The sequence below is a fragment of the Malurus melanocephalus genome, unplaced genomic scaffold, assembly GCF_030028575.1.
Source record: "Malurus melanocephalus ecotype Western Australia unplaced genomic scaffold, MMel_1.1 scaffold_88, whole genome shotgun sequence".
Taxonomy (NCBI): domain Eukaryota; kingdom Metazoa; phylum Chordata; class Aves; order Passeriformes; family Maluridae; genus Malurus; species Malurus melanocephalus.
Genome location: NW_026623320.1, coordinates 1,141,615 through 1,161,979, shown reverse-complemented (window position 1 = coordinate 1,161,979; position 20,365 = coordinate 1,141,615). Strand labels below are relative to the sequence as shown.

Genomic DNA, 20,365 nt, shown 5'->3' with positions numbered 1-20,365 from the left:
GGCAAAGGCAGGATTATTTATATCACACAACAGTTATTCATTTCAGGAATATTCTCTTTCATCATTACTCATCATTATATTGTGGCTTTAATCTGTTCCTCTTTAAAACCTGTGATTGGAATAATCAGCATATCTTCATATAGATGTTTACCATAGAAACATTGTCTTTCTTCACATTTTCATCGGAGACAGAGTTCTTAGATTCTTTTTCAACCTAAATGACACTATGATTCTGTGAATTTGTTGATCACTGAACATACTCTCATTAAATTTTCAGATTAAAAAAAAATATGAGGAACATGAAACTAGTCAGATTATGCTGACATATTCTGAGTGGGAGGCACTTCACCAGCCTTGGAGCCTTTACAAGTCTCAGCCGATTTTCCTAAACTATCAGTTATCATCTTAACCCAAATTCCCTTAATTTGATTTGTTGAAGGACTGCCTAGATTTTAAGAGACTTCTGTGTGTATGCAGTATGAGACAAAAGTAAAAATGTAAACRGTACCATGAGAATGATTTGAATTGAAGGGATTAGAGATTCATAGAAGGTGCCTATTCAGATATGCTGCATTCAAATATTTGGAAAAAAGGTTAGATCATTATAAACAAAAGCTTAAACTCTTCTCRACTTTTCTCTATTAGGATAAAGCTGAACCTATGCTGAGTTACGCTGGCAAATGCCTTATATGCAGTGTTAGCCTGCAGTTTGATATGCTTCTGATTTTCCATTGTCAAAAAGCTAATGAACAGGAGCTTATTGTTGGAGAATGAGAAGTGTGTAAATGCTTTAGCTTTAAAAGAAAAAGTGGAGAAAAGGGGGCTTTTCTTTACTAGAAAAAGGAAGTGTCCTTAAAGTATRTTTCCAAAAGAGAATTCTCCTAATCCCTGAAGTGTGCGAAGGAATGCTCAAGGTAGGTTAATGCAATTGCAGAAGGAGTAGATGGCAATGATATCATTATTGCCTGGCTCTAAGGGCACATGATTGGATCTTATCACTGCCCATGTAACCAAGGGAACTTGTCAAACAGGACATTTTGTAGAAGAGTCTTATGAAATAATGCATTTAAACTACATATTTTAGGGTTAGCTGTTTACTACATAATGCAGAACTTCATTTCTGGTAATTTGATAGCATTTCTGGGGTTCAGGGTAAACATTGCTAATGTGTCTGTGAAGRGAACATGAGCATTTATGCCTGTCTTGGGAAGTGTCATTCATTTTCTCCTAAAAAATTTCCGGTGGTTGCAATTACTCTTTTCCTATTGCCACAAAGTGCACATGTTTGGAAGATGATAGGATAAGAAAAGGCAGYAATTTTCCTTCATTGCTTTAGCTGTTGTCCTGGAAATGAAAGAAGGATGGAGTCAGTCTCAAGATGAAAAGACCTTTGACGGTATAACTGCCACATTATTGTCATTGTCTCCCAAAAGAGAGCTACTGCTGCTAAATTTCTGTCTTTCATGGCATTGTGCTCAGACAAAAGAAATAAAGGAATATCACATAGGTGCTCTTTGTTCTGTGAAATGTGTCTCTGAAGGTGAGAAGCGATGAAATATCCTGTCTCTTAATCAAGAAAGGCAAGGACAGTGATGACCATGAGCAGCTCCTGGTGAGAGTGTCACAATTTTGTATTCTTTGAATATTCCTCAGAGCTGGGGTTTCTGTCCTTTTTGGCAGAAATTCTCTTGTTCAGGTCAGGTCAATTTTACACAGTTATGAAATAAGCATGATAATTTTCCAGGGGATCTGGTTCTGGAAATTTAGATCTACATTTCTCCCAGCTATCTTCAAGAACTTAAGTTGCAAGTTAGAAATCTGGCTGCCTCAGCCTCCATGTTTGGTGATGGGAATACTGGAATGTCCAAGATATTTATTCATCCACTGACATTGCCAGATGATCTCTGCAGAGCACATTGGAGTCCCTCATGTGACTGGGAGGGACTCCCAAAATCAGGTCAAATGAATTGAACCTTTTGATTGGGCAAATCTTCTGCATGCTAAGCAGCCCCGGTAATTCACATCTGTCTGGGCATTAGTGGTCAGGCCAACTAAATATCTGGAAAAATTGTGTTGCTTGTGGAGTTTTTTTATGAGTGATGTGCCAATATTTCAATTACATGTTGACAATGAAGGGAAAGAAAACAGAGCATATAAAATATACTAAAGGAAACAAGGAGGAAACTTCTGAGATGTTCTGATGAGTCTGTATTASTTTTGCACAAGAGGGCACTGAATAAAGCTTCATTCATTAATATTTTGTATTCTAGTCCTTGATGGAATTATAATACTTTGGAGACTGAGTTTTATGTGGACTTTCCAATAGTGTCTAAGGACTGCTGCCCTGAAATTTTGGAGAGCAAATGAAGGTTGCTAGCTACAGTAATTTCAGAACAAGAGGAACTTTAATTGCACTTTTGATATTGGCTCGTGACTTTTAAGAGAGCATGAAATAAGGATTTAACTTAAATTGAGTGAGTGTAGAGTCAGAAATTCACCTGTTAAAATCATTCAATTGTGTAGAGCTAGACTATTTACTGAGCTGAAGAGGTTATAGCTAAGATATTATTTGAAGAGTTTTTCTACATTTGACCTTTAAAGAACTGGCATTTATTTGCCTTTTTATCTCTTTCTCTTTTTCCCCTCCATGATTTATAAACAGTATGCCTTTGGAAAAAAAAATCAAATTAATTTTTGAAAGTTTTTGCCTTCTGAGGTCTCAGTTGCTAGCATAGAAAAGTGCAAAAACTCTGCTGCAGTGACTGTTACTGTGGTCTGGAGTGGGATATTTTTTACAATATATAGTTTTGCACAATTTTCCTTCTCTGTATATTTTCCTAAAGGACAACACCTGAAAGTCATCACTGTTACAATTCTGCAGAAATAGGCAGTCTCTAGGATGCATTCAGGTGTGCTTTTCTGGCCACATAAAGTAGGCTCTACGTCAGGACAAGAAGTAGGAAGAGAGGATTGCTGGCGCTTTTCTTCTAACCTTACAGGGTAAAAACCCAGGTGTGAATAAAATTCATTATCCACCAGACATTGTGCTAATAACAGCTATTACAGCTATCCCACAGTGTAGCTAAACAGTGGGATTTCTCTCAGTGGTCCAGTGCTGCAGCTATTCTGCCTCTCAGCACCCCTCCTTAGGTCCCTGGTGCAGATGGGGCCTTGCACAGTGGAGTGTCACTGATTTATTATTCCTGCTGATTCTGCTTAATAAAATCCTAAACTAGTTTCAAAGCTTCAGACACACTGAAGGTATAAAGCTAAAAATATTGTTTATGCTCATAAACCAACCCTCCTTCTCTGCAATATGAGGAAAAGTTATATCCTTCCGAAAGCATAAAGGTATTACATATATCTGATAATTAAGATTTTTAAAAACTGTAGCTACTTTGAAGTTCTTTTATAGTTACAATACATCAAATTTGTGCAACACTTTTCAATTTGAAAGATTAGAAAAAGTCTACCAAAAATTGAATGCATGGTGTAAAAATATAACTGTTATTTAAGAGGAGCACTATTCAGCTTTGGTTTAGAACTTTTACTGTTATATAAAGTGTGCAATTGAAACTGTAGGAAAATTTTTTTGGTGGAGACAATATACCTACCTGAGCTTGATTTTAACCAGGACATGAATATTGAAAGTTCCAGTTGGTTCTAAAGGAGTCTTATAATGATAAGAAATCCTGGGGGCTCAGTTCTATGTCTTATGGGTGAGACAGTCCAGATTTATATAGRTTATTTTAATGGATGTAAAACTCAATCAAAGTCAAAGGGTGGTATTGTAGGGAATGAGAGCAATCTTTCAAAAGGTAAATGATGTTTCTGCTCTTGAGTTTAAAAGGCAGGAAAATCAAATACGAAAATTTTGGAAATATCTCACAGTTTTTCTTTAAAGACACCAGGATAGTCTTTAGCAGCATTATACCTGTAAATTGTACACATCTATTGGTATGCTTTTTATATGTCTTCCACTAATATCTAATTTACTTTCTCAGTATACTTTGCATTGTTTCTATGATGTTTGCAGTGATGGACGTTGATTCAAGAGTGGTTGCTCTCCATTAAACAGTACTAGTCTTTTCTGGTTCTTAATGAAGAGGTGTTATCTGAAAGTTTTTGGGTTTTGCTGTAGGGTTAAAAAACATTGGATATAAACATAAGGACTCTTTTCACTCTATTGATACCTGAGAGTCCAAACTGTCCTCTTGCTGTAACAGCCAGAATCTGTAACCTTCTATAAAAATCCAGTTGCTGTTTTCCTTAGGTCTTTTATGACATTCAAGCTCTGGGTTATCTTCATGCTTTTTCAGTGTGAAATTCTTAAAGCCCAGCAGTGCTGAAAAGTGCTTGGTGTGAGATCCAGGCTCATTTCCAGACTCCCTGCAGCTAAAGGATATTCTCTAATCTTTAAGATTGCCAAAGATTGTCTTCTGTAGTGTGGAAGTCATACAAAAGAAAGTTTTGAGCCTAAAATGAAAAAACAGCAAAAACTGAGTGTGTCTGTTTGACAGACATGTCTCTGTCTGTATGAAGGCAATGTCAGAGACCAGTTTGGTTTTAAGACACTGAGTTAGCATGGAAAATAACCCCCCTATTGAAACCAGTACATTGCTCTCAGCAAAGACATTTTTCTGAGCTTCAAAAGAATTACATGTTTATATAGATGTTTGTATATCATTAAGAGTGAAATATGAAGTATATGGGGTAGAAGATGCTGTTTCAGCTGCTGCTGAGGATATATAGTTTGGATGGTAAGTCTTAGATTTAAAAATGGAAATAAGAGAGCTGTGTGTAATAAGTAATATTGATTTAGAAAATAAATTTATACCAAACACCAAAATCACTTGATTATAATTCTAACATTATTGGTAACTTTGAAATGCATCTATTAATGGTCTTCAATCTGTGCAAAATAACTGCAAGCTATAACGCTCTGGAAATTAGAGATAGGATAATGATCACAGAAGGCATTGGAGGCTTCTACAAAGTAGATGCAGGGATGTGTTTAATTTTCTGTGCTTGCTTTGTGCATTTCTTTATCATAAATTACAGAATGTTCTTTCCAGAAGACTTAGCCACWTCTGTTTTCAGAATTATATGGGGTAGGCAAACTGATTATATTCTATCAGTGCAGTATGAGGATACAGACTGAACAGCTGTCAGGAGAAGAGGTAGATTCAGTTAGAAAATAGCACTTGGACTATCAGACAGAACAAGGCAGGGTAGCTACAGTAAGATTTAAAACACTTAAGTGCAGAATGAAATACTGGGTTATGTACTTTCCTTCCTCTGCAGACTTTCTAGGCAATATCCCCTCTTCTGCATCTTGAGGAGGAAAAAAAAGCCGTGTTTTGCAATATTCATACTGACATATATTGATTGACAAATCAGACATTCTGTATGGCACTGAGAAAAGTTATAATCATGCTTTAGGTATTATTTATATAGGTATTAATAAATCTATTTAACACAGCTAGCTTCAAATTATATTACGATGAATTTGAATAATGTACTCATGCCAGGTTTCTGTATATGAAACAGTTTTTCAATATTTGGTCCCAATTAACATCACATGTGGCAAAGCTGTGAAATTGAATCGACATAGCTTTAGTCTCTGAATCTAAAAATCAGAGATGAGAAATGTGCAGCATTAAAGATATGAAATATGTGCAGCATAAAAAGCATTAAATGAAACCTACTTGAATATGTCTCAGGGCATAGGGGAGCGGTGTGTCAGATTGCTGGCACTATCCATCACTTTAATAGAGTATTTTACACTTGTACTGGGCAGGTTGACTTCGAGGAGAGAAGTGGCTTTAGTGGTCACCTCAGGTTTTATGCTTCTTTTACAGATGTCTGGATTTGATAGAAGTTTATGGGTTTCTTCATGTCATTAAAGTAACACTTGTTGGATGTTCAGCAACTCACCTTATTTATTTCACACTTCTGGTAGAAAAATGACAAATTTAAATTTCACCTTGTTTTTTTCTCATAGCAAAAAGGGAGCAATGAGCATCAACTACTGAAATGCCTAACAATTATCCTGCTGGTGGCATTGTAGTGGGGAGAAAAAGTGGTAAATTTCACCTGATTAAAAGCATTCGGTTGAATGCAGTTCAATTAACTTTTCTGATAAGAGAATTCAAAACTTTCATTCATGTTCTTTCATATTTTTCCTTATAATGTCCATGTTTATGCATTTATGTAGAAACATACCATTCAAAACGCTTCCAAATCAGTAAAATAAAAAAAAATGTTGGTATCATAAGACTGAATTTTATTACAAATAAGATTAAATGAGTTCATGCATGCCTATGACTCGATGTTCCTTTTAAGGACTGCTAACAGTTAAGCTGGCCTTGATTTAATTCTTTATTGACTGCAAAGTTTGATTATCTGGTTTATTAATTTTCACACAAAAAAGTATTAAGATGTTAAAGTCTTGGCCATTATTAGAAGATATTCAAGCCTTGTGGACATTTAACAGACGAATATAAATGGGGGAGAAGCAGCGTTTAATGAGGCAAATCTGTACTACTGTTGTGTGAAACTGAAAATTTATGAAAGCTATGAAGATGGTCTTCCATAGGGCTCAATCAAAACCAGAACTGGTCAGTGTTCACTTTGGCAGAGAAATTGGTTACATTTGTTCAGCCTGTGCTTTAAGCAGAGAAATAAAATATGCTATGGAATGTAAGCCAGGCATATCAGTCTACCTTTATTTAACAATGTAAATTATATGGGAGGCTGCACAGGAGTTTTTTTGAAAAATAGATTGCAAGCAAGGAGCTGTCTTCCTTCATTAAGTTTTACTTGATACTGTAATGGAATGGTTTCATTACAGAAAAAGCAGGCCTGAGAATCCTCACCTAAAATTGTTCATGACTGAGAAAACTCCTTGGTGAAGAAAGTGAATCCTTGTCTGGACAAAGCARTGAGAACAGCTGGCCTGTGTAAAACTGGGCCTGTCACAGATGATTGTTAAAGGCCAGAGAAAAGCTGTTCTCAGGGCTTGTGTTGGCATGAAAATGGGGCAGTCTTTTCACTTCTGCATTAGCTGACCAAAGATAGAGGGGAGAGAAAATGGAGAAGGTCTTTTGGTTAAGCACAGGTATAGCTTCTTCTCCACCATCAGAGCATGTGGAAGGAAGATGGTCTGTAATTCTCACAGCAAAACAAACTTTGCTGTAAGCCATCCACTTTGCTGTTACCCAAGGTATTACCTCCTTTATATTCAAGGAAGTTACWGTTTATGAAGGCTGCTCATGCTAGGCCAAACAGCTTTATTAGTGATAATCCCTTCCCTTTGATTTCTCAGTGCTTTGAGTAATAAACACTAATCCTGCCAGGCACTTTGAGGTGATTCTCCAGGCAAACATATTAACTCAGCAAACACAAGGGTTGGACTTGCTCTTGAGGGGGCAATACCAAAGGGACTCTTGAGAATTAACAGTATTTAGATATAATAGATGTGCTGCTGACAAGTAAAAATCAACAGCTGAGGATGAGGCTTAAAGTGAGAAGACAGACATTATTGTTTCAAACTCTCTCCCTTTCCTTGCTATCATTTTAATCTGATATTCCAGCCCCTTCTTTCAGTAAGCCTAATAGGTTCTCCCAGCATTGATTTTTAGTGCATTTCAAGTTACAGCAGTTTGGGCAAACTCTGTTTGCTGAGGAAGAGGCTGTGTGTGCCCAAAAGAGGTGCACTGTGTGTGGTGTGCAAGGTTTGGGCTCAGATTTGGCTTCTCTGAAGGAGAGATGCCACAAAGGGCAAGAGCTGAACACTGGGTTGGGGAGAAGTAGCTACAAATGGAAGCAGAAGGCTGGAAGAAGCAGGGTTGGTGGATATCAGGCACAGGTATCAAACCAGGCTTACCAAACCTTGCCAACATCTCTCTGCTTGTAGCTCTCAGTTAGCTGAGGATGCAAAGGCATGTTTTAATGTGTGRGGCTTGGATATTTCTTGATAGATTTAGTCTTAACTAAAAGTCTTAAATCCTGTCTTACACTTAGAGTTAATTTCACATTCCCTCAAGATATTCAAAGTTATTTGCCTTGAGAAATATCAGAAAGAAACTTTTATATCACTTTTTCTAGACACAAGCAATAGAAAACCTACTTTGTTTCTGAAATTATTGTAGAAAGCTACGGCAGCTCTATGGAAAATGATTAGAATCTGTGAGGATTCTTCTGTCTTTTTCTTCTAGCATAGATACCTAATTAGAATTTTTTTTTTCATTAAGGAAAATGTATCTCTTGATTTCATGCATATGAGCTATTAAGCATAGTTAATATTAACAACAGTGCATGTAGTCTGTCAAGAATAAAAGGAAGAACAGATATTCAGAATAAAATGTATTACTTCATAGATGTCACATACTATTGATATTAGAAATATTTAATTTATTTTAGCAAATCCAGTTTTCAGTAACCATCTGCCTTGTGATAAAGGGTAAGAGTCTTCAAAACAGATTGATTATTGTGGTGTTATTTGATACAGTTGACTCRTGTGTTATTTTGTTTTAAGCAGATAAACAAATGAGCAGGAATATTTTTAAGACGAATTGTTCTTAGGATTGCAGATGATTTGAAGATGCAGTCAGGACTGGGTGAAGGCACAAAAAATGCTTATTCTTAATTTTCATCAATCAGAATGAATTTTATGTATAGGTTTCCATGTACATTAACCTAGTCTTTAGCTTCCCATGATTCAGAGGTCACAGTRTTGCTGTTTCACTACTGAGTTAAACCTGTGCTGTGGAGACAGATGTTTCCAAATGGTGAAAAAAAGTTTGCTTCTGTTGTTAATTTGAGCTCAGTCCTTTGAAGCCTGCTGAGCCAGTGCCTAATTAAACTGCACACATGCTCTAAACAAATGAAAGAGAAATGCTGCTCCTCTCAGATAACATTTAARGTGACGATTTCCTCTCAAGTGAAATCTACTTGGGGAAATCAATTCACTGCTGAAGCAGAAACTCTTCCCGTAATACTTCATTATGTGAAGGCATTACTATAGCCCAGATCCAGGATAGGAGAGTTCATGCTGTCTGGAGATCTCGACTGTATCTAGTCAGAGCCCTGGGACAAGTGCAGTTTCAGTCTCATTTCTTTAATTTGAAACCAGAGTTATRTGCCTCGCCTGCAGTAACATTATTCTGAGAGTGATGACTGGTTGTGCTACACGTAGAGAAGAGATCTCTTATGAAATGTTTGGATGCTGTAGACTAGTGATTAGTTTGGAACTGAAAATTCCTAAAGTGTTCCTGCCTGACTCCTCTAATAACATCAGCTGCATTCATTTGTTCTGTTTTCACATTAAGCCACAYGCCTTGGGTCTTGGCTTTCTCATGGCAGTACCTACCAGGAATGTTGTTCCAAGTTCGGTTAGGCATTTTTAAACATGCATTAAAGTAATTAAGATTTACTTTGAGGCAAAGAGAGGGCAAGGGAAATGAGGTGTGATGTTCCTAATAAGCAGTGCTGGACGCTATATTTTAAAGACTTATGTTTCTCTAGTGAGGTTAGTCATCTTTTTTTCTTCACACCTGAAGCACGTGTGTGGTGTGGTGGATTTTCTGTGCATAAGAGGCTGAGGTTACAAATAAATTTTGTTGTCTCACAAGAATGATGACAACAGTTTTATGTTGTACTCTTGTACAGTACGGTACATATCAGTACCCTTGTACTGATATGCAGTTTCACCAACATCAGCAGAACTCCTCAAAGATAGGCAGGACCTCTCCGCTGAACTCAGGGTCYCTTGCAATATCAAATCCTTAAAATCAGAGCAAGTAGGAAGCAGGTCACTTAACATAGCTCCTAGGAGCTATGAGAACAGAAAAAGAGGGAATAAAAATAAACCCATAGAAGAAAAATTAAATACAGGAAATAAAATCTCTATTTGGGACTAGAGGGAGTGGGAGTAGAATGTTTTTCTCATCTCAAAAAATCTCCAAGATTTCCAAGTCTTCCTTATTCCATAGTGTCATCTGCTCAAGAGCTATTTGAGGCTGCTGATGAGAAAATAAAACCAGTCTACTGTTCTTAATAAGTGTTGCTTAGGCCACTCACCTGAGACAATAGAAACCTCTGTTCAGATCCCTACTCCAGGATGAAAATCTCAGTTTGCTGCCTAGAATTGATAATAATTTACCATACTGTAGTAAATAAGAATTGTGCATTTTCTTTGGACTCAACTGGAAAAATCTTAGCCATATCAGGGATTTTTATTAGAAAGCTTTGGCTTTCATGAAATCAACTAAAAATAATAATAAAAAAGTCCTGAGTGACTTTTGGGGTTAGTTTTTTTCTTAAAGTTGTTGCTCTGTCACTAGAATGAACCAGTCTAGAAATGTCTGAATTATAGYACCTYATTTTGTTTGCATTTAAGAGTGTTCTRTTATTTTTTAAGAATATTTTTAGACATGGTCATTTTGTGTGCACTTTCAGGTGCAGAAGGCCCTAACCATATCATACTGTGTGAATACTTSGGGGAACAATTCTTCTGCCTTTATTCTCAGATACTTTTTGATAAACTGATCTCAGGGTGACCCGAAACATTTGCTAAATCAAAGCAATCAACTGGAGCATTAATTACCTTCAGACCTGGTTCTTTCAAAGTCAGACCAGAAGAGCTTCCATGGAGCTAAAWTTTTTAATAGAATCAAATTAAGAAGAGTAACTACATGCCAATGGAAGGAAAGGAAGGCTTGTGCTTAGAATAATGGATTGTTAATGTAGTGATGTATGGCAAAAGAGATGACTTGCCAAAGGATAAAAAAAATTCTCTTAGATTGTTACCTCCTTTGTTCAAAACTTCATTTAAAGAACAGCATGTAGGAGTCACTGTCACTTCCTGAGTCGTGCCTTAGATCAGAAACATTTGCAGAAGCCATCTGCTTTGTGGAAGTCAAGTATGCAGCGTGGATAAGCCTGAGGTATGACTCACAGGAAAGATATAGAAAATGGGTCGGTCTTTCTGAGCTCTGAATACCTGACTTTTCTACACGTTGCCCGATTGTTCAAAGTTTAGAGAAAATGAAGAAATAAATTAATTTCTGGAAAAGGCTTRGGAGAAGTGAGGATAGATGCACATTATAAACATGGCAAATTATTTTTTCTTTGGTGTGTTCCTCTGCTGTTGGGGTTTATGTAGGGTAATCTGGTGAAATTTACTGAATGAAATTATGTTCTCTTATATATTGAAGAACCATGGTGATTAGGTAAACAAAGTCTGTGATCCTTTTGCTTTAGGAGAGAATTGTGAAGCAGATCCATTCCTCCCCACTGTCTCACTTACAGTGTTTTAAATTTCTATTAAAAACCTCAAACARATCTTACAAATTAATTAGTTTATCTATAAAGAAAACACTACATTGTCAATGTCAAGCTGATGTAAGGAAAAAGCGCATCCATTTCGCTTACCATTCTCAAACTATCTCATCTTTTCACYTGATCTGATGGTGCCTTCTAGATATATAGAACTAAAAATCAACAAGTTTATCTGAATGCAGGTCTCTGGTGTTATTTTGACAACAGTTACTGGTACTATGTTCCTTCCCTATTTTTTTCTGGCTTATGTAGTATCAGAAAATAATATTAGGCTTATATTTCAAAGCATGAAGCTATTTATAGGATGTGGAGATATTGACTGTATGTTTCTTTCCAAGCCTATACAACAGAAATTGATTTTTCATTTACAACAAGTACATCTTAGGACTTCAACACAGAGTAAACAGAGGAAGAGTAAGAAAGAGAGCACAGCTATAAACTGGCTTTTGTTTTCTGAACTGCAGGTAATGGAACACTGATTGGAGCATCTGCAAACGTTGTTTGTGCTGGAATTGCTGAACAGCATGGTTATGGCTTCTCTTTCATGGAGTTCTTCAGGTACAATTTTAAACTTCTCACATGAAATCTGAGTTTTTTTCCTCTAGGCAAACAATGAATCTTCTAAGAAGATAAATCTAGAGAATGGGTCTGTAAAATAGACTTGTGTTGCTAATTTTGGTTTTGGCCAAAAACCTCCACTGAAATGCAGGTGGAGGGCAGATCACTATTTTTGTGTAATGTTGATAGACTGCATGAAGCTGGTGGGAGCACAGTGGAACTCCAGGAGAAATGAAGCCTCAGAAATTCCTGTTTTGATCACCCCCAATCTTCAGCTTTGCTGTAGGAATTGTAAATCGTTGCTTTATACTTAAATGCAGTTTAAACCTAGTTTCTCATCTGCACATTGCCGTGGATGTTCTGTCTTCAGGAAAAACTGGAATGTCCTAATTTAGACTGAATTGATTTTCACTCYATGATCCCATGAGTAAACTATTTACTTAAGAGCAATTCCTTCTTTTGACCAGCTGTTTGGCAACTATGAATGAAAGTGYGATGAGCAGTCAGTAATAATTGAAGCTCTTGCTTAATAATTGTTTAATTAATAATAGCTGTTTTTTAAATAGTGGAATTTTCTTTATAGGTCATTCATCTGCAGGTGTTTCAGGAACAAGGTGTACTTAACGTATGCAAAAGTTTAATATTTTTTCCAAATACTTCCAGTTTTTCAGACTCTGGTTGAAAGGTATAAATGGAAACTGGCAAATAGAGGACTGGACACAAAGTGCAAGTTTAAAGTTTAGTTGATATAGCTGAAGCCTTCCTTTTTTTTTCTGCACATTTAGGGCAGAAGTTAATATGTTAAGCTCCCACCAATTTATTTTTTCTCTTTATTTTTCTTTATATTGCTTCTTCTAGTWTCTCAGCTCTATCAGCTTTCTTCTATATTGTTTACCTCAAAGCCCTCAAACCTATGTTATTAATATGATTAATTATACAGGGTTTTGTGGAGCCAAGCTAATGATAACCCTAAAAAGAAAGGTGGTTCAAAGTGCTGTTGCTAAAATTCAAGCTATGAGCATGTGCTACTTATAGCACAATTTAGCTCTTCACTCAAAGTCTTCTGATACGTTTTAGAAAGACAGATGCCTATCAAATTAAAGTCGTGGTTGTCAGGACCCTTGAGACTGCAGGACAGTCTTACGCAGTACACAGTGATAGCTATGTCAAGTCAAGCCCTTSCACAAAAAGATGGTGATAGAGCAATAGTGGGCTTGTGGATTTTTCTGTTCATTTTTCACAGATTTTTACCTTGTCATTTGGAGATTTAACTTGTATGTAGCATTAATTTTGTATCCTCTATATAATTTTGTAATAAAATGTTCTTAAAGCTTCTATGAYACTGACTGAAGAAACAGAGATGTAAAGCCTTACTAATCTTTTCAGCAGTGTTTACTGGATTTTATTCTTTGGTAAGACTGATGACAGTACACARATGCTCTGAAATTGCCTTCTATAYGTATGCTTTTAGTGGAAGTGATTACTGGGAAAGGCAGTAGTCACCGTGAACAAAGATGTGACAACTGAACCCACAGTGGTCTCAGGAAGATAGTGATGGATATTAATTRGCAGAAAGAAACATAAAAGCCCACTTTTGCTGGCTGGCTTTTAATCACTGAGCAGGCAGATCATGACCTTCTTCACACTTTGTGTTAGGAAAATATTTGTTTCAGTCAAATGTTCACAAATTTAACATATTTTGAGGCTTCTCCTGGCATCAAGAGGTATTATATATATCCATTGAGGATTTTGATTTTGCTTACTTTTATTTACAAAGGTTGGCTCAAAGCATAAAGAGAATTTTCTGCATTTCTTCCCTCTTTGCCCAGGATGACTCAATAGGTTTCACATCCCCATTGAGGGCCCTCTGCAGTGCTTCTTCCAGCAGAGACACAGATTGTCACTCTCTCATGGTGCAAACCCTTGTGAGTCACTAGGAAAAAGCCATGGATACCATGTGTGGGGAGATGATGAYCCTCTGCTGACTGACTTTTGTTAGGATATATTTACTGCAGCCTGAGCTGGTGCTGTTCTGTCCTTCTAAACATCTCTGTGCAGGAAACCCATGCCATGCCTCAAGTGGTGCCTGGGCTCATACAGCAGAGCACCCTATTTCCAACACCCTTCCTTCCTTGCTGTGTGCTAAGACAAATTACGCAAACATTTTTAAGGGGGGCCTTTGCTAGAAGCAGCTTTTTTGAAAACCACATTTTGACATGGTGGTCTATAAGAGGAAACATGGACAGGGTCGAGAAGCATGTCTTATACACCTTGAAATGACAGAGGGGCAGATCCTATAGAAGCTGTGGGTTCCTCATAGCGAGAGGCACCATGATGACTCTGTGCAGGGAAGGAAAAAGACAAGAAGCAGGCTCTGTGTGAAGGCAGATGGGCTCATGACCATTCCTCTGTGTGTCTTTGTGCAGTGGCTCTTGGCRTGGTTCAAAGTTCCTCTTCTCTTTTTGAGAAGGTAGCAGAGGTACAATAACTTGCCTAGAATSCTGTGGCTTTACCTGCTTGATGTGCTTCTGGCTGGAGTGCCTTCATCAGAAAAAATCCTGTGCTGGGGAGGTGCATGATTGTATGATCATGAGTGCTATAATCTTTCAGAAACCTCTCTAGCCTCCTGGGGAAACCTCCCCTTCAGAACAACTAATTCCTTCTTTCCCTGGATCAGGAGTCCTACTGCCTTGAGAAACTGGTCCTCCACAGATGGGTGGAAGGAGAAGACAGGTCTGGTGTCTTATTCTCACCATTCACGCCCATGTRCTTGCTGGTGCTGCCATGCCTGGTTCCAGTAAGATGGCATTTAGGTGGGAAAGATTATACTAGAAAGAAGGGAGAAAAGAGTAGGGCTCCTTTTCTGTGTTAAGGCACCTTAAAGCAGCCTGGTGTACTGAGTACGCTGCTGGTTGAGGAGATACYAGATCACACCCGTGCATGCCTGGCTGTGAATGTGCTGGCAAGTGTCACCAAGTACAGCCAAATTGCATTCTTTTTCCATCTTGTAAACTTCCTCATCAAACTGTATTTATGAGTTCTAATCTGTCCTCCTGGAAAAAAAAAATGGATGTACTCTAATATTTCCTTATCCTTCTAGTAATTTAAAAGACTGAGCTCCGAGCTGAACATGATATTCCAGGCACAGTCCTCTTAATATTTTTTCACATTTAAAAAAGATAAGATTAAATACAGAATATGGAGACATATGTMTTTTCTTTGTAAATCTAGACAATATCAAATTCCTGTTCAATTTGCTATTCAGTGTTAAATGCAAKTCTGTTTCAGTTTTCATGTTACTTACATGAGTGTGATAATATCTGTTCTCCCCTCATATTCTCATACTTTTCGTACACTGTGGACACAAAGACAAGTGTTTAAGTAGTAATAGTAGAAGGAATTGTGAGCCTGTGTGGCTTGGAAAAAGAGATAGAGAGCAGGGGGGTATTTGCTKTACGTGGTCAAGAGTAAACAATAGAACAAGCAAATGTCAGAACAAACAAATGATCATTGTGCCTCTAGACAGAAGTGCAACTGTTTTCATAGTCTTGACCCCATAGAAAACATCAGATATGTAAATAATCTGAAGGTAATTGCTCAGAGACACCATTTATGAGCAAGCAGAATGCAGAGAAAGATAATATTCCTATTATGAKTTTAGTCTAGTTATCAAAGAAAGATTAAACATAATTAAGAGCTTAACATAAAGGCAAACYCCAAACACAGGACAGTACTTTTTTTCTTGACAAATGGCCAGATAAAGACATTATAGTCTTGTTGTTGGGATGAATTCTAGAGGTTAACATAATGATTTTAGATCAATTCAGACTAAAATATTCAGCAGAGCTTTGTTTTTCTCAAGGAATAAGAGAAAAGAAATAACATTGCAGATGTCTCTTTTAATCTATAAGCTTCATTTCATGATTTAAAAAAAAAAAATTACTAACATACGTCTCAGTTTGTTTGTTCCAATGTAGTGTTCTACTAGGTCAGACCACCCTGTGGAACATAAAAATGATGCACAGAAATCTCTTTGTTACCAATAAAAAATTTGATTCCAGCTCCATAGTATAAGAAGTTCTCATTGCTCCGGGGGCTTTAATTATATTTTTCTACTTGCTAGTATAATTTACAACTTGTCCTTAATTTTCTCWGTAAGAAAGGCATCTGTAACTTTATAAAGATACGTAGTATTCCAAACATAAAGTAACTTACGTTCCTTCCTCCTATTGTAATCCAATACCTCTATGTCCTTGATGTGTGATGTGAATAGAAAAAAAAATCACMGATAAATGATGAACCTATTTGACAAAAATATAAAGTGGGTATTGTGGGAAATACTCCAGTTTTATCTCAAGCAAATCTTGGCTGACTGTGCCTATATCATAGTGCTGGTTATGGGAAAAATGGATTGGGTAACTCAATGTAATGGCATAAGAATGTGGGAGAAATTATTTAATACATGAGGAAATAAGTCTGCCCAGAGGAGCAAGTTATGAGCCTAAGAGCCTAATGTAGATTACAGTGGTAAGGTTAGCTGGATATGATCTTGAAGGCATTGTGCATATTTTCAGGTTTTGCATTTTTCTRTCATTGCCCTCCTTTCATCGGCCATCTGCAGAGCTGAATTTAAATTGTCTGTCTCCTCTGGAAGTAAGAATGATTTAGAAGTGTCAAAAATACTGGTTTCTGATAATAGCTTAGGGAAAAAATTGGTTTTATCACAGGATTAGTTTTGTGAGGTATTCACAGCAAAAATATTTTCAGGATATCCTACTTACTTGTGTTTGAGAGCACTCAAATGCAAAGACTGTGAAACAGTATTTCCCATGAGAACTTCATTCATGTACATGGCAGGACAAATGTGGTGTTCTTTGCTACCTCCTGTGTATCCTATTTACACAACTTATGGAAAGTAACACTTTTAAATAACATTGGACCCTGTAAAGGCACAGAAAGGGCTCCACTGGATTTTGTTTTAGACAGTTGTAGTCCTTTCCTTTCCCAATGATTTAGTGTCTTTTCCTCCTATTTTCTTGCTATTAACACCACCCTATRCCACAAATAGGCTGTTGCTCTTTTACCCTGCATTTTGGGATGAATTTTGGTRATGGAGACTTCAGTTGAGCAATGTGGTATCAAAATACCCAAACTCAATTCACCTGTGGACTTTCTGATCAATTGTGCAGCTTYAGAAGATAGAATTTGGGGATGTTCAAAGTACCTAAAGAAGATTCAATGAACTGCTGAGTAAAGGTTTAAGGATTATTATGCAAGAATTATCTCAATCTCACTTCCCWCTACTCTTCTGATCAATAAGGAGGAGTAAGTGGTCATGGATTAAATGTTGGTCATTGACATGAAAACAGATTTCTCCTATTTTAAATAAGTGCAAATGCAGCACCTGAGTAAAGCACTCTCAACAAACAAGCATTAGTATATGGGAAAATTTGATTTTTTCACAACTTCTCCTTCATCACAAAATTTCTGTCCTTAAAAATCTGATCTCTTAGGTTTACTAAGCWTATTTTTACATTTATCTTCATTTCTTTAGATGTGGAAGAAAAATATTAGAAGGGTTTTTTAGTAATTCATTTTAATAAAAAATTTCAAATGCAGTTGCATATGAAAATCTCTGTCAGACTTAGGGAGCTGAGTTTAACAAAAGCAATCTAATCTAGATTTTAACTTCCTATTCACTGTTATAGTAGAAAGGGCAAAACTCTAGGCAAGTTCCAGCTGATCACTCAACACAATAGAAAGGTAGTCCAGCATGTATTAATCTTAAATTATTAGGTTCTAAGCTGGTTTTGTTAAGAAAAATATCAGTTTTCTTTGAGCTATCCAAGAGCAATCATTGCAATTTTAAAGTGCCAGTGTTGATCTAATGACTACTCTCAAAAAACATTATATTTATATCTGTGGCAGTTAAATAAAGTAAATGCTTCTTKTTTTAAGTACTTGTATTGCTTGAATCAAACCCCATGAAAGTAAGTATCCCTGCAACAGTGGTGCACACCATTTTAACAATATTTCCTGAGTTAAGGGTGGTTTGGTTTTTTTAATGTTACCTATTAATTTGTTAAGGTCTGCAAACAGTGTAGGTGCTAATGTGAATGAATATGGATTTACCTTTTTTTTTTTTTTTTATAAAAAAGGGAGGAAAGTAGTACTTTGAGCCTTTGAGTAAGAGGATATTTCCTTTTCCAATTTGAAACATGATTTATCTATACTGTGAAGTTTTCATGGAGCTTAAAATATTCTTATGTCTTCTAAGCAGAACTAATAACTTTGAATTGTTTGGCCTGTGGACATACAAGTATTACATTTTTTTTCTTCTCTTATTGCTGTGAAGTCTTTTGGAYTAGCAAATTAGTTTCCAGTAAAGAATGATGGGATTTAAGTACTTGTCATCTCACTCATCTTAAAATAAGTCTATGTGATTCAGGTATTATTTTTTTGTATGGTTTTAGCCTTTAAATTCTATGAAATGGATGTTTTTCATCCTCTGAGACTTTGGAAAAGGACATTTTATATGCAATTGCAATGATCCAGAGTTTCATCGGGCTCCATAGGAAGCAGCAATCCTTCAGACGTGTCACTTKGGTTGCAGCAAATATATATAGCATATATGCAAGAAATTTATATAGCTTGCAATATGTGTAAATACATATATAAAGTACAATGTTCAATTTTTATAGTCCTTCTYGTTCAAAACATTATTTATTGAATGGCTCATAAAATCCTTAGTTTTGAGTCTTTCATACTGAATATTTTCAGATTGGTTTAAATGTGACTGTAAATTGTATGGTTTGTGCACATATACATCCAAGAAACACACAAAGAAATTGAAATAAATTTTCATTGRCCTGAATTTTGAGTGTGGATCAGTAACAGTCAAGACTGAATGCTAGTACCTCAAATGAATAAAATAACTCTAACCTCATATCATCAAGATAGTTGAGCATGGAATTACTATCGGATAGATTCCRTTTTATAGAGGGAAAGAAAAGGTAACAAGCTGAAGAGTGAACACAAACCATATCCATCTAAGAGTCAGATAAACTTTTTGATGTTGAAAAGATACTCTTGTTTTAAATTCAGAAGTGTTGCATGCCATTTAGGACATCTCATATATAATTTCTGAATAATCGCCTTTTTGGACTTCAGAATATCTTTTCTTTCWCTAGCATAAAGGTGCTGTTTCTAGACTCATATGAATACAAAGTATTAGATATGAAATTCAGACTATCTCCTGATATAAATGGTTATGAAAGAATAAACAAAAAAGTCCAAGCSACACCTGGCATTCCAAAATCTGCTGTTTTGCATATATACTAACTCCCCAAAACCTGTGTGTTGAACTTTGCTTGTGTGGGTTTCAGGAAGGTGTAAAATGGGAGGAAGTGAGCACTAAACAGGACAGTGATGATCTATGAAGAAGGCTGGGGTGTTTTTTGCAAATCAGTGGTTCTTGGCAACTTAAAATCCATAAATTTGAAAGGTTAAGCTCAGGAGTACTACAGGACAAGTTCTAAAGAATGTTGCTCTGTCATACAATGAGTAATTAATGTAATTAATTATCTAAMAGGTCTTCCCTAAATGTTGAATGGATGTCACCTACTCACATTTCTGCTGTATATGCTGGCATACCTTTTTTCCTTCCGAGCAATAATATATGTATATATAATATGCCTAAAATTATCCATCCAATTCTTGCAGGTATTGTTAGTCTACTGACATTATGTATCACTAAATTAAGTMGTGAAAAGAAAAAGGCACATGAAAATAGACTATGGAAAGAAAAAATGTTTTGGATTACACTGGAACCAGATAAGAATTTGATTTTTTCCTGTTAAGCTAAAATGCAGGATACTCGTCCTGGTTTATTTGAAAAAGCACATTTGCATCCAGTATGGATAGAAGAATTAATCTCTTACTTGGGACTTTATAATCACATTAGTGCTCCTACTAGATGTAGAGGTTATAGGAGTGGTCATGTTTATARAGTGTGATGTTAGAAGTTGTATGCCAAGGATGTTGTAAGTCACAAACTGTATAAAGCAATTTAACACTTTAAAACAAATCAATGAACAGCAAGGAGAGTGGTAAATATAATATACATCTATATTTTCCTAACATGGACATAACCCATTCTTGCTCACCTTTTCTAAGTACAGGCTACCAACTGAATCAATACCAAATAACTTCTCAACAGCACTTGGAATGAAAATAATTTTAAGAGTAACGATTTCTAGATATTTTTTTGGCAGTGTCAGGAACCAGATTTTCTGCTGTGTTGTGCAGTGCTACTCCTATAGACACTATTTTACACAAAGGATTTCAAGGTGTCTTGGGTTATATCTTCCTTTGTGGAAGAAAATTCATAAAAATCTCCCCCAGTTCATCTGTACCAGATATGTCATTAAGCTGACACAACCTGTTGGGATAGGAGTGATCTTTC

The 20,365-nt window shown here is 36.3% G+C and overlaps 1 protein-coding gene across 2 annotated transcripts in view; it reads left to right on the top strand.

Annotated features, from left to right (window-relative positions):
* Window positions 1-20,365, top strand: part of OCA2 (OCA2 melanosomal transmembrane protein) — a 181,446-nt gene that overhangs the window by 138,460 nt on the left and 22,621 nt on the right. For both annotated transcript variants that reach the window (XM_057368091.1, XM_057368092.1), the window contains exon 24: window positions 11,808-11,901. In XM_057368091.1, coding sequence (XP_057224074.1) covers window positions 11,808-11,901 — 94 coding nt within the window. The remainder of the gene's footprint in view (window positions 1-11,807; window positions 11,902-20,365) is intronic.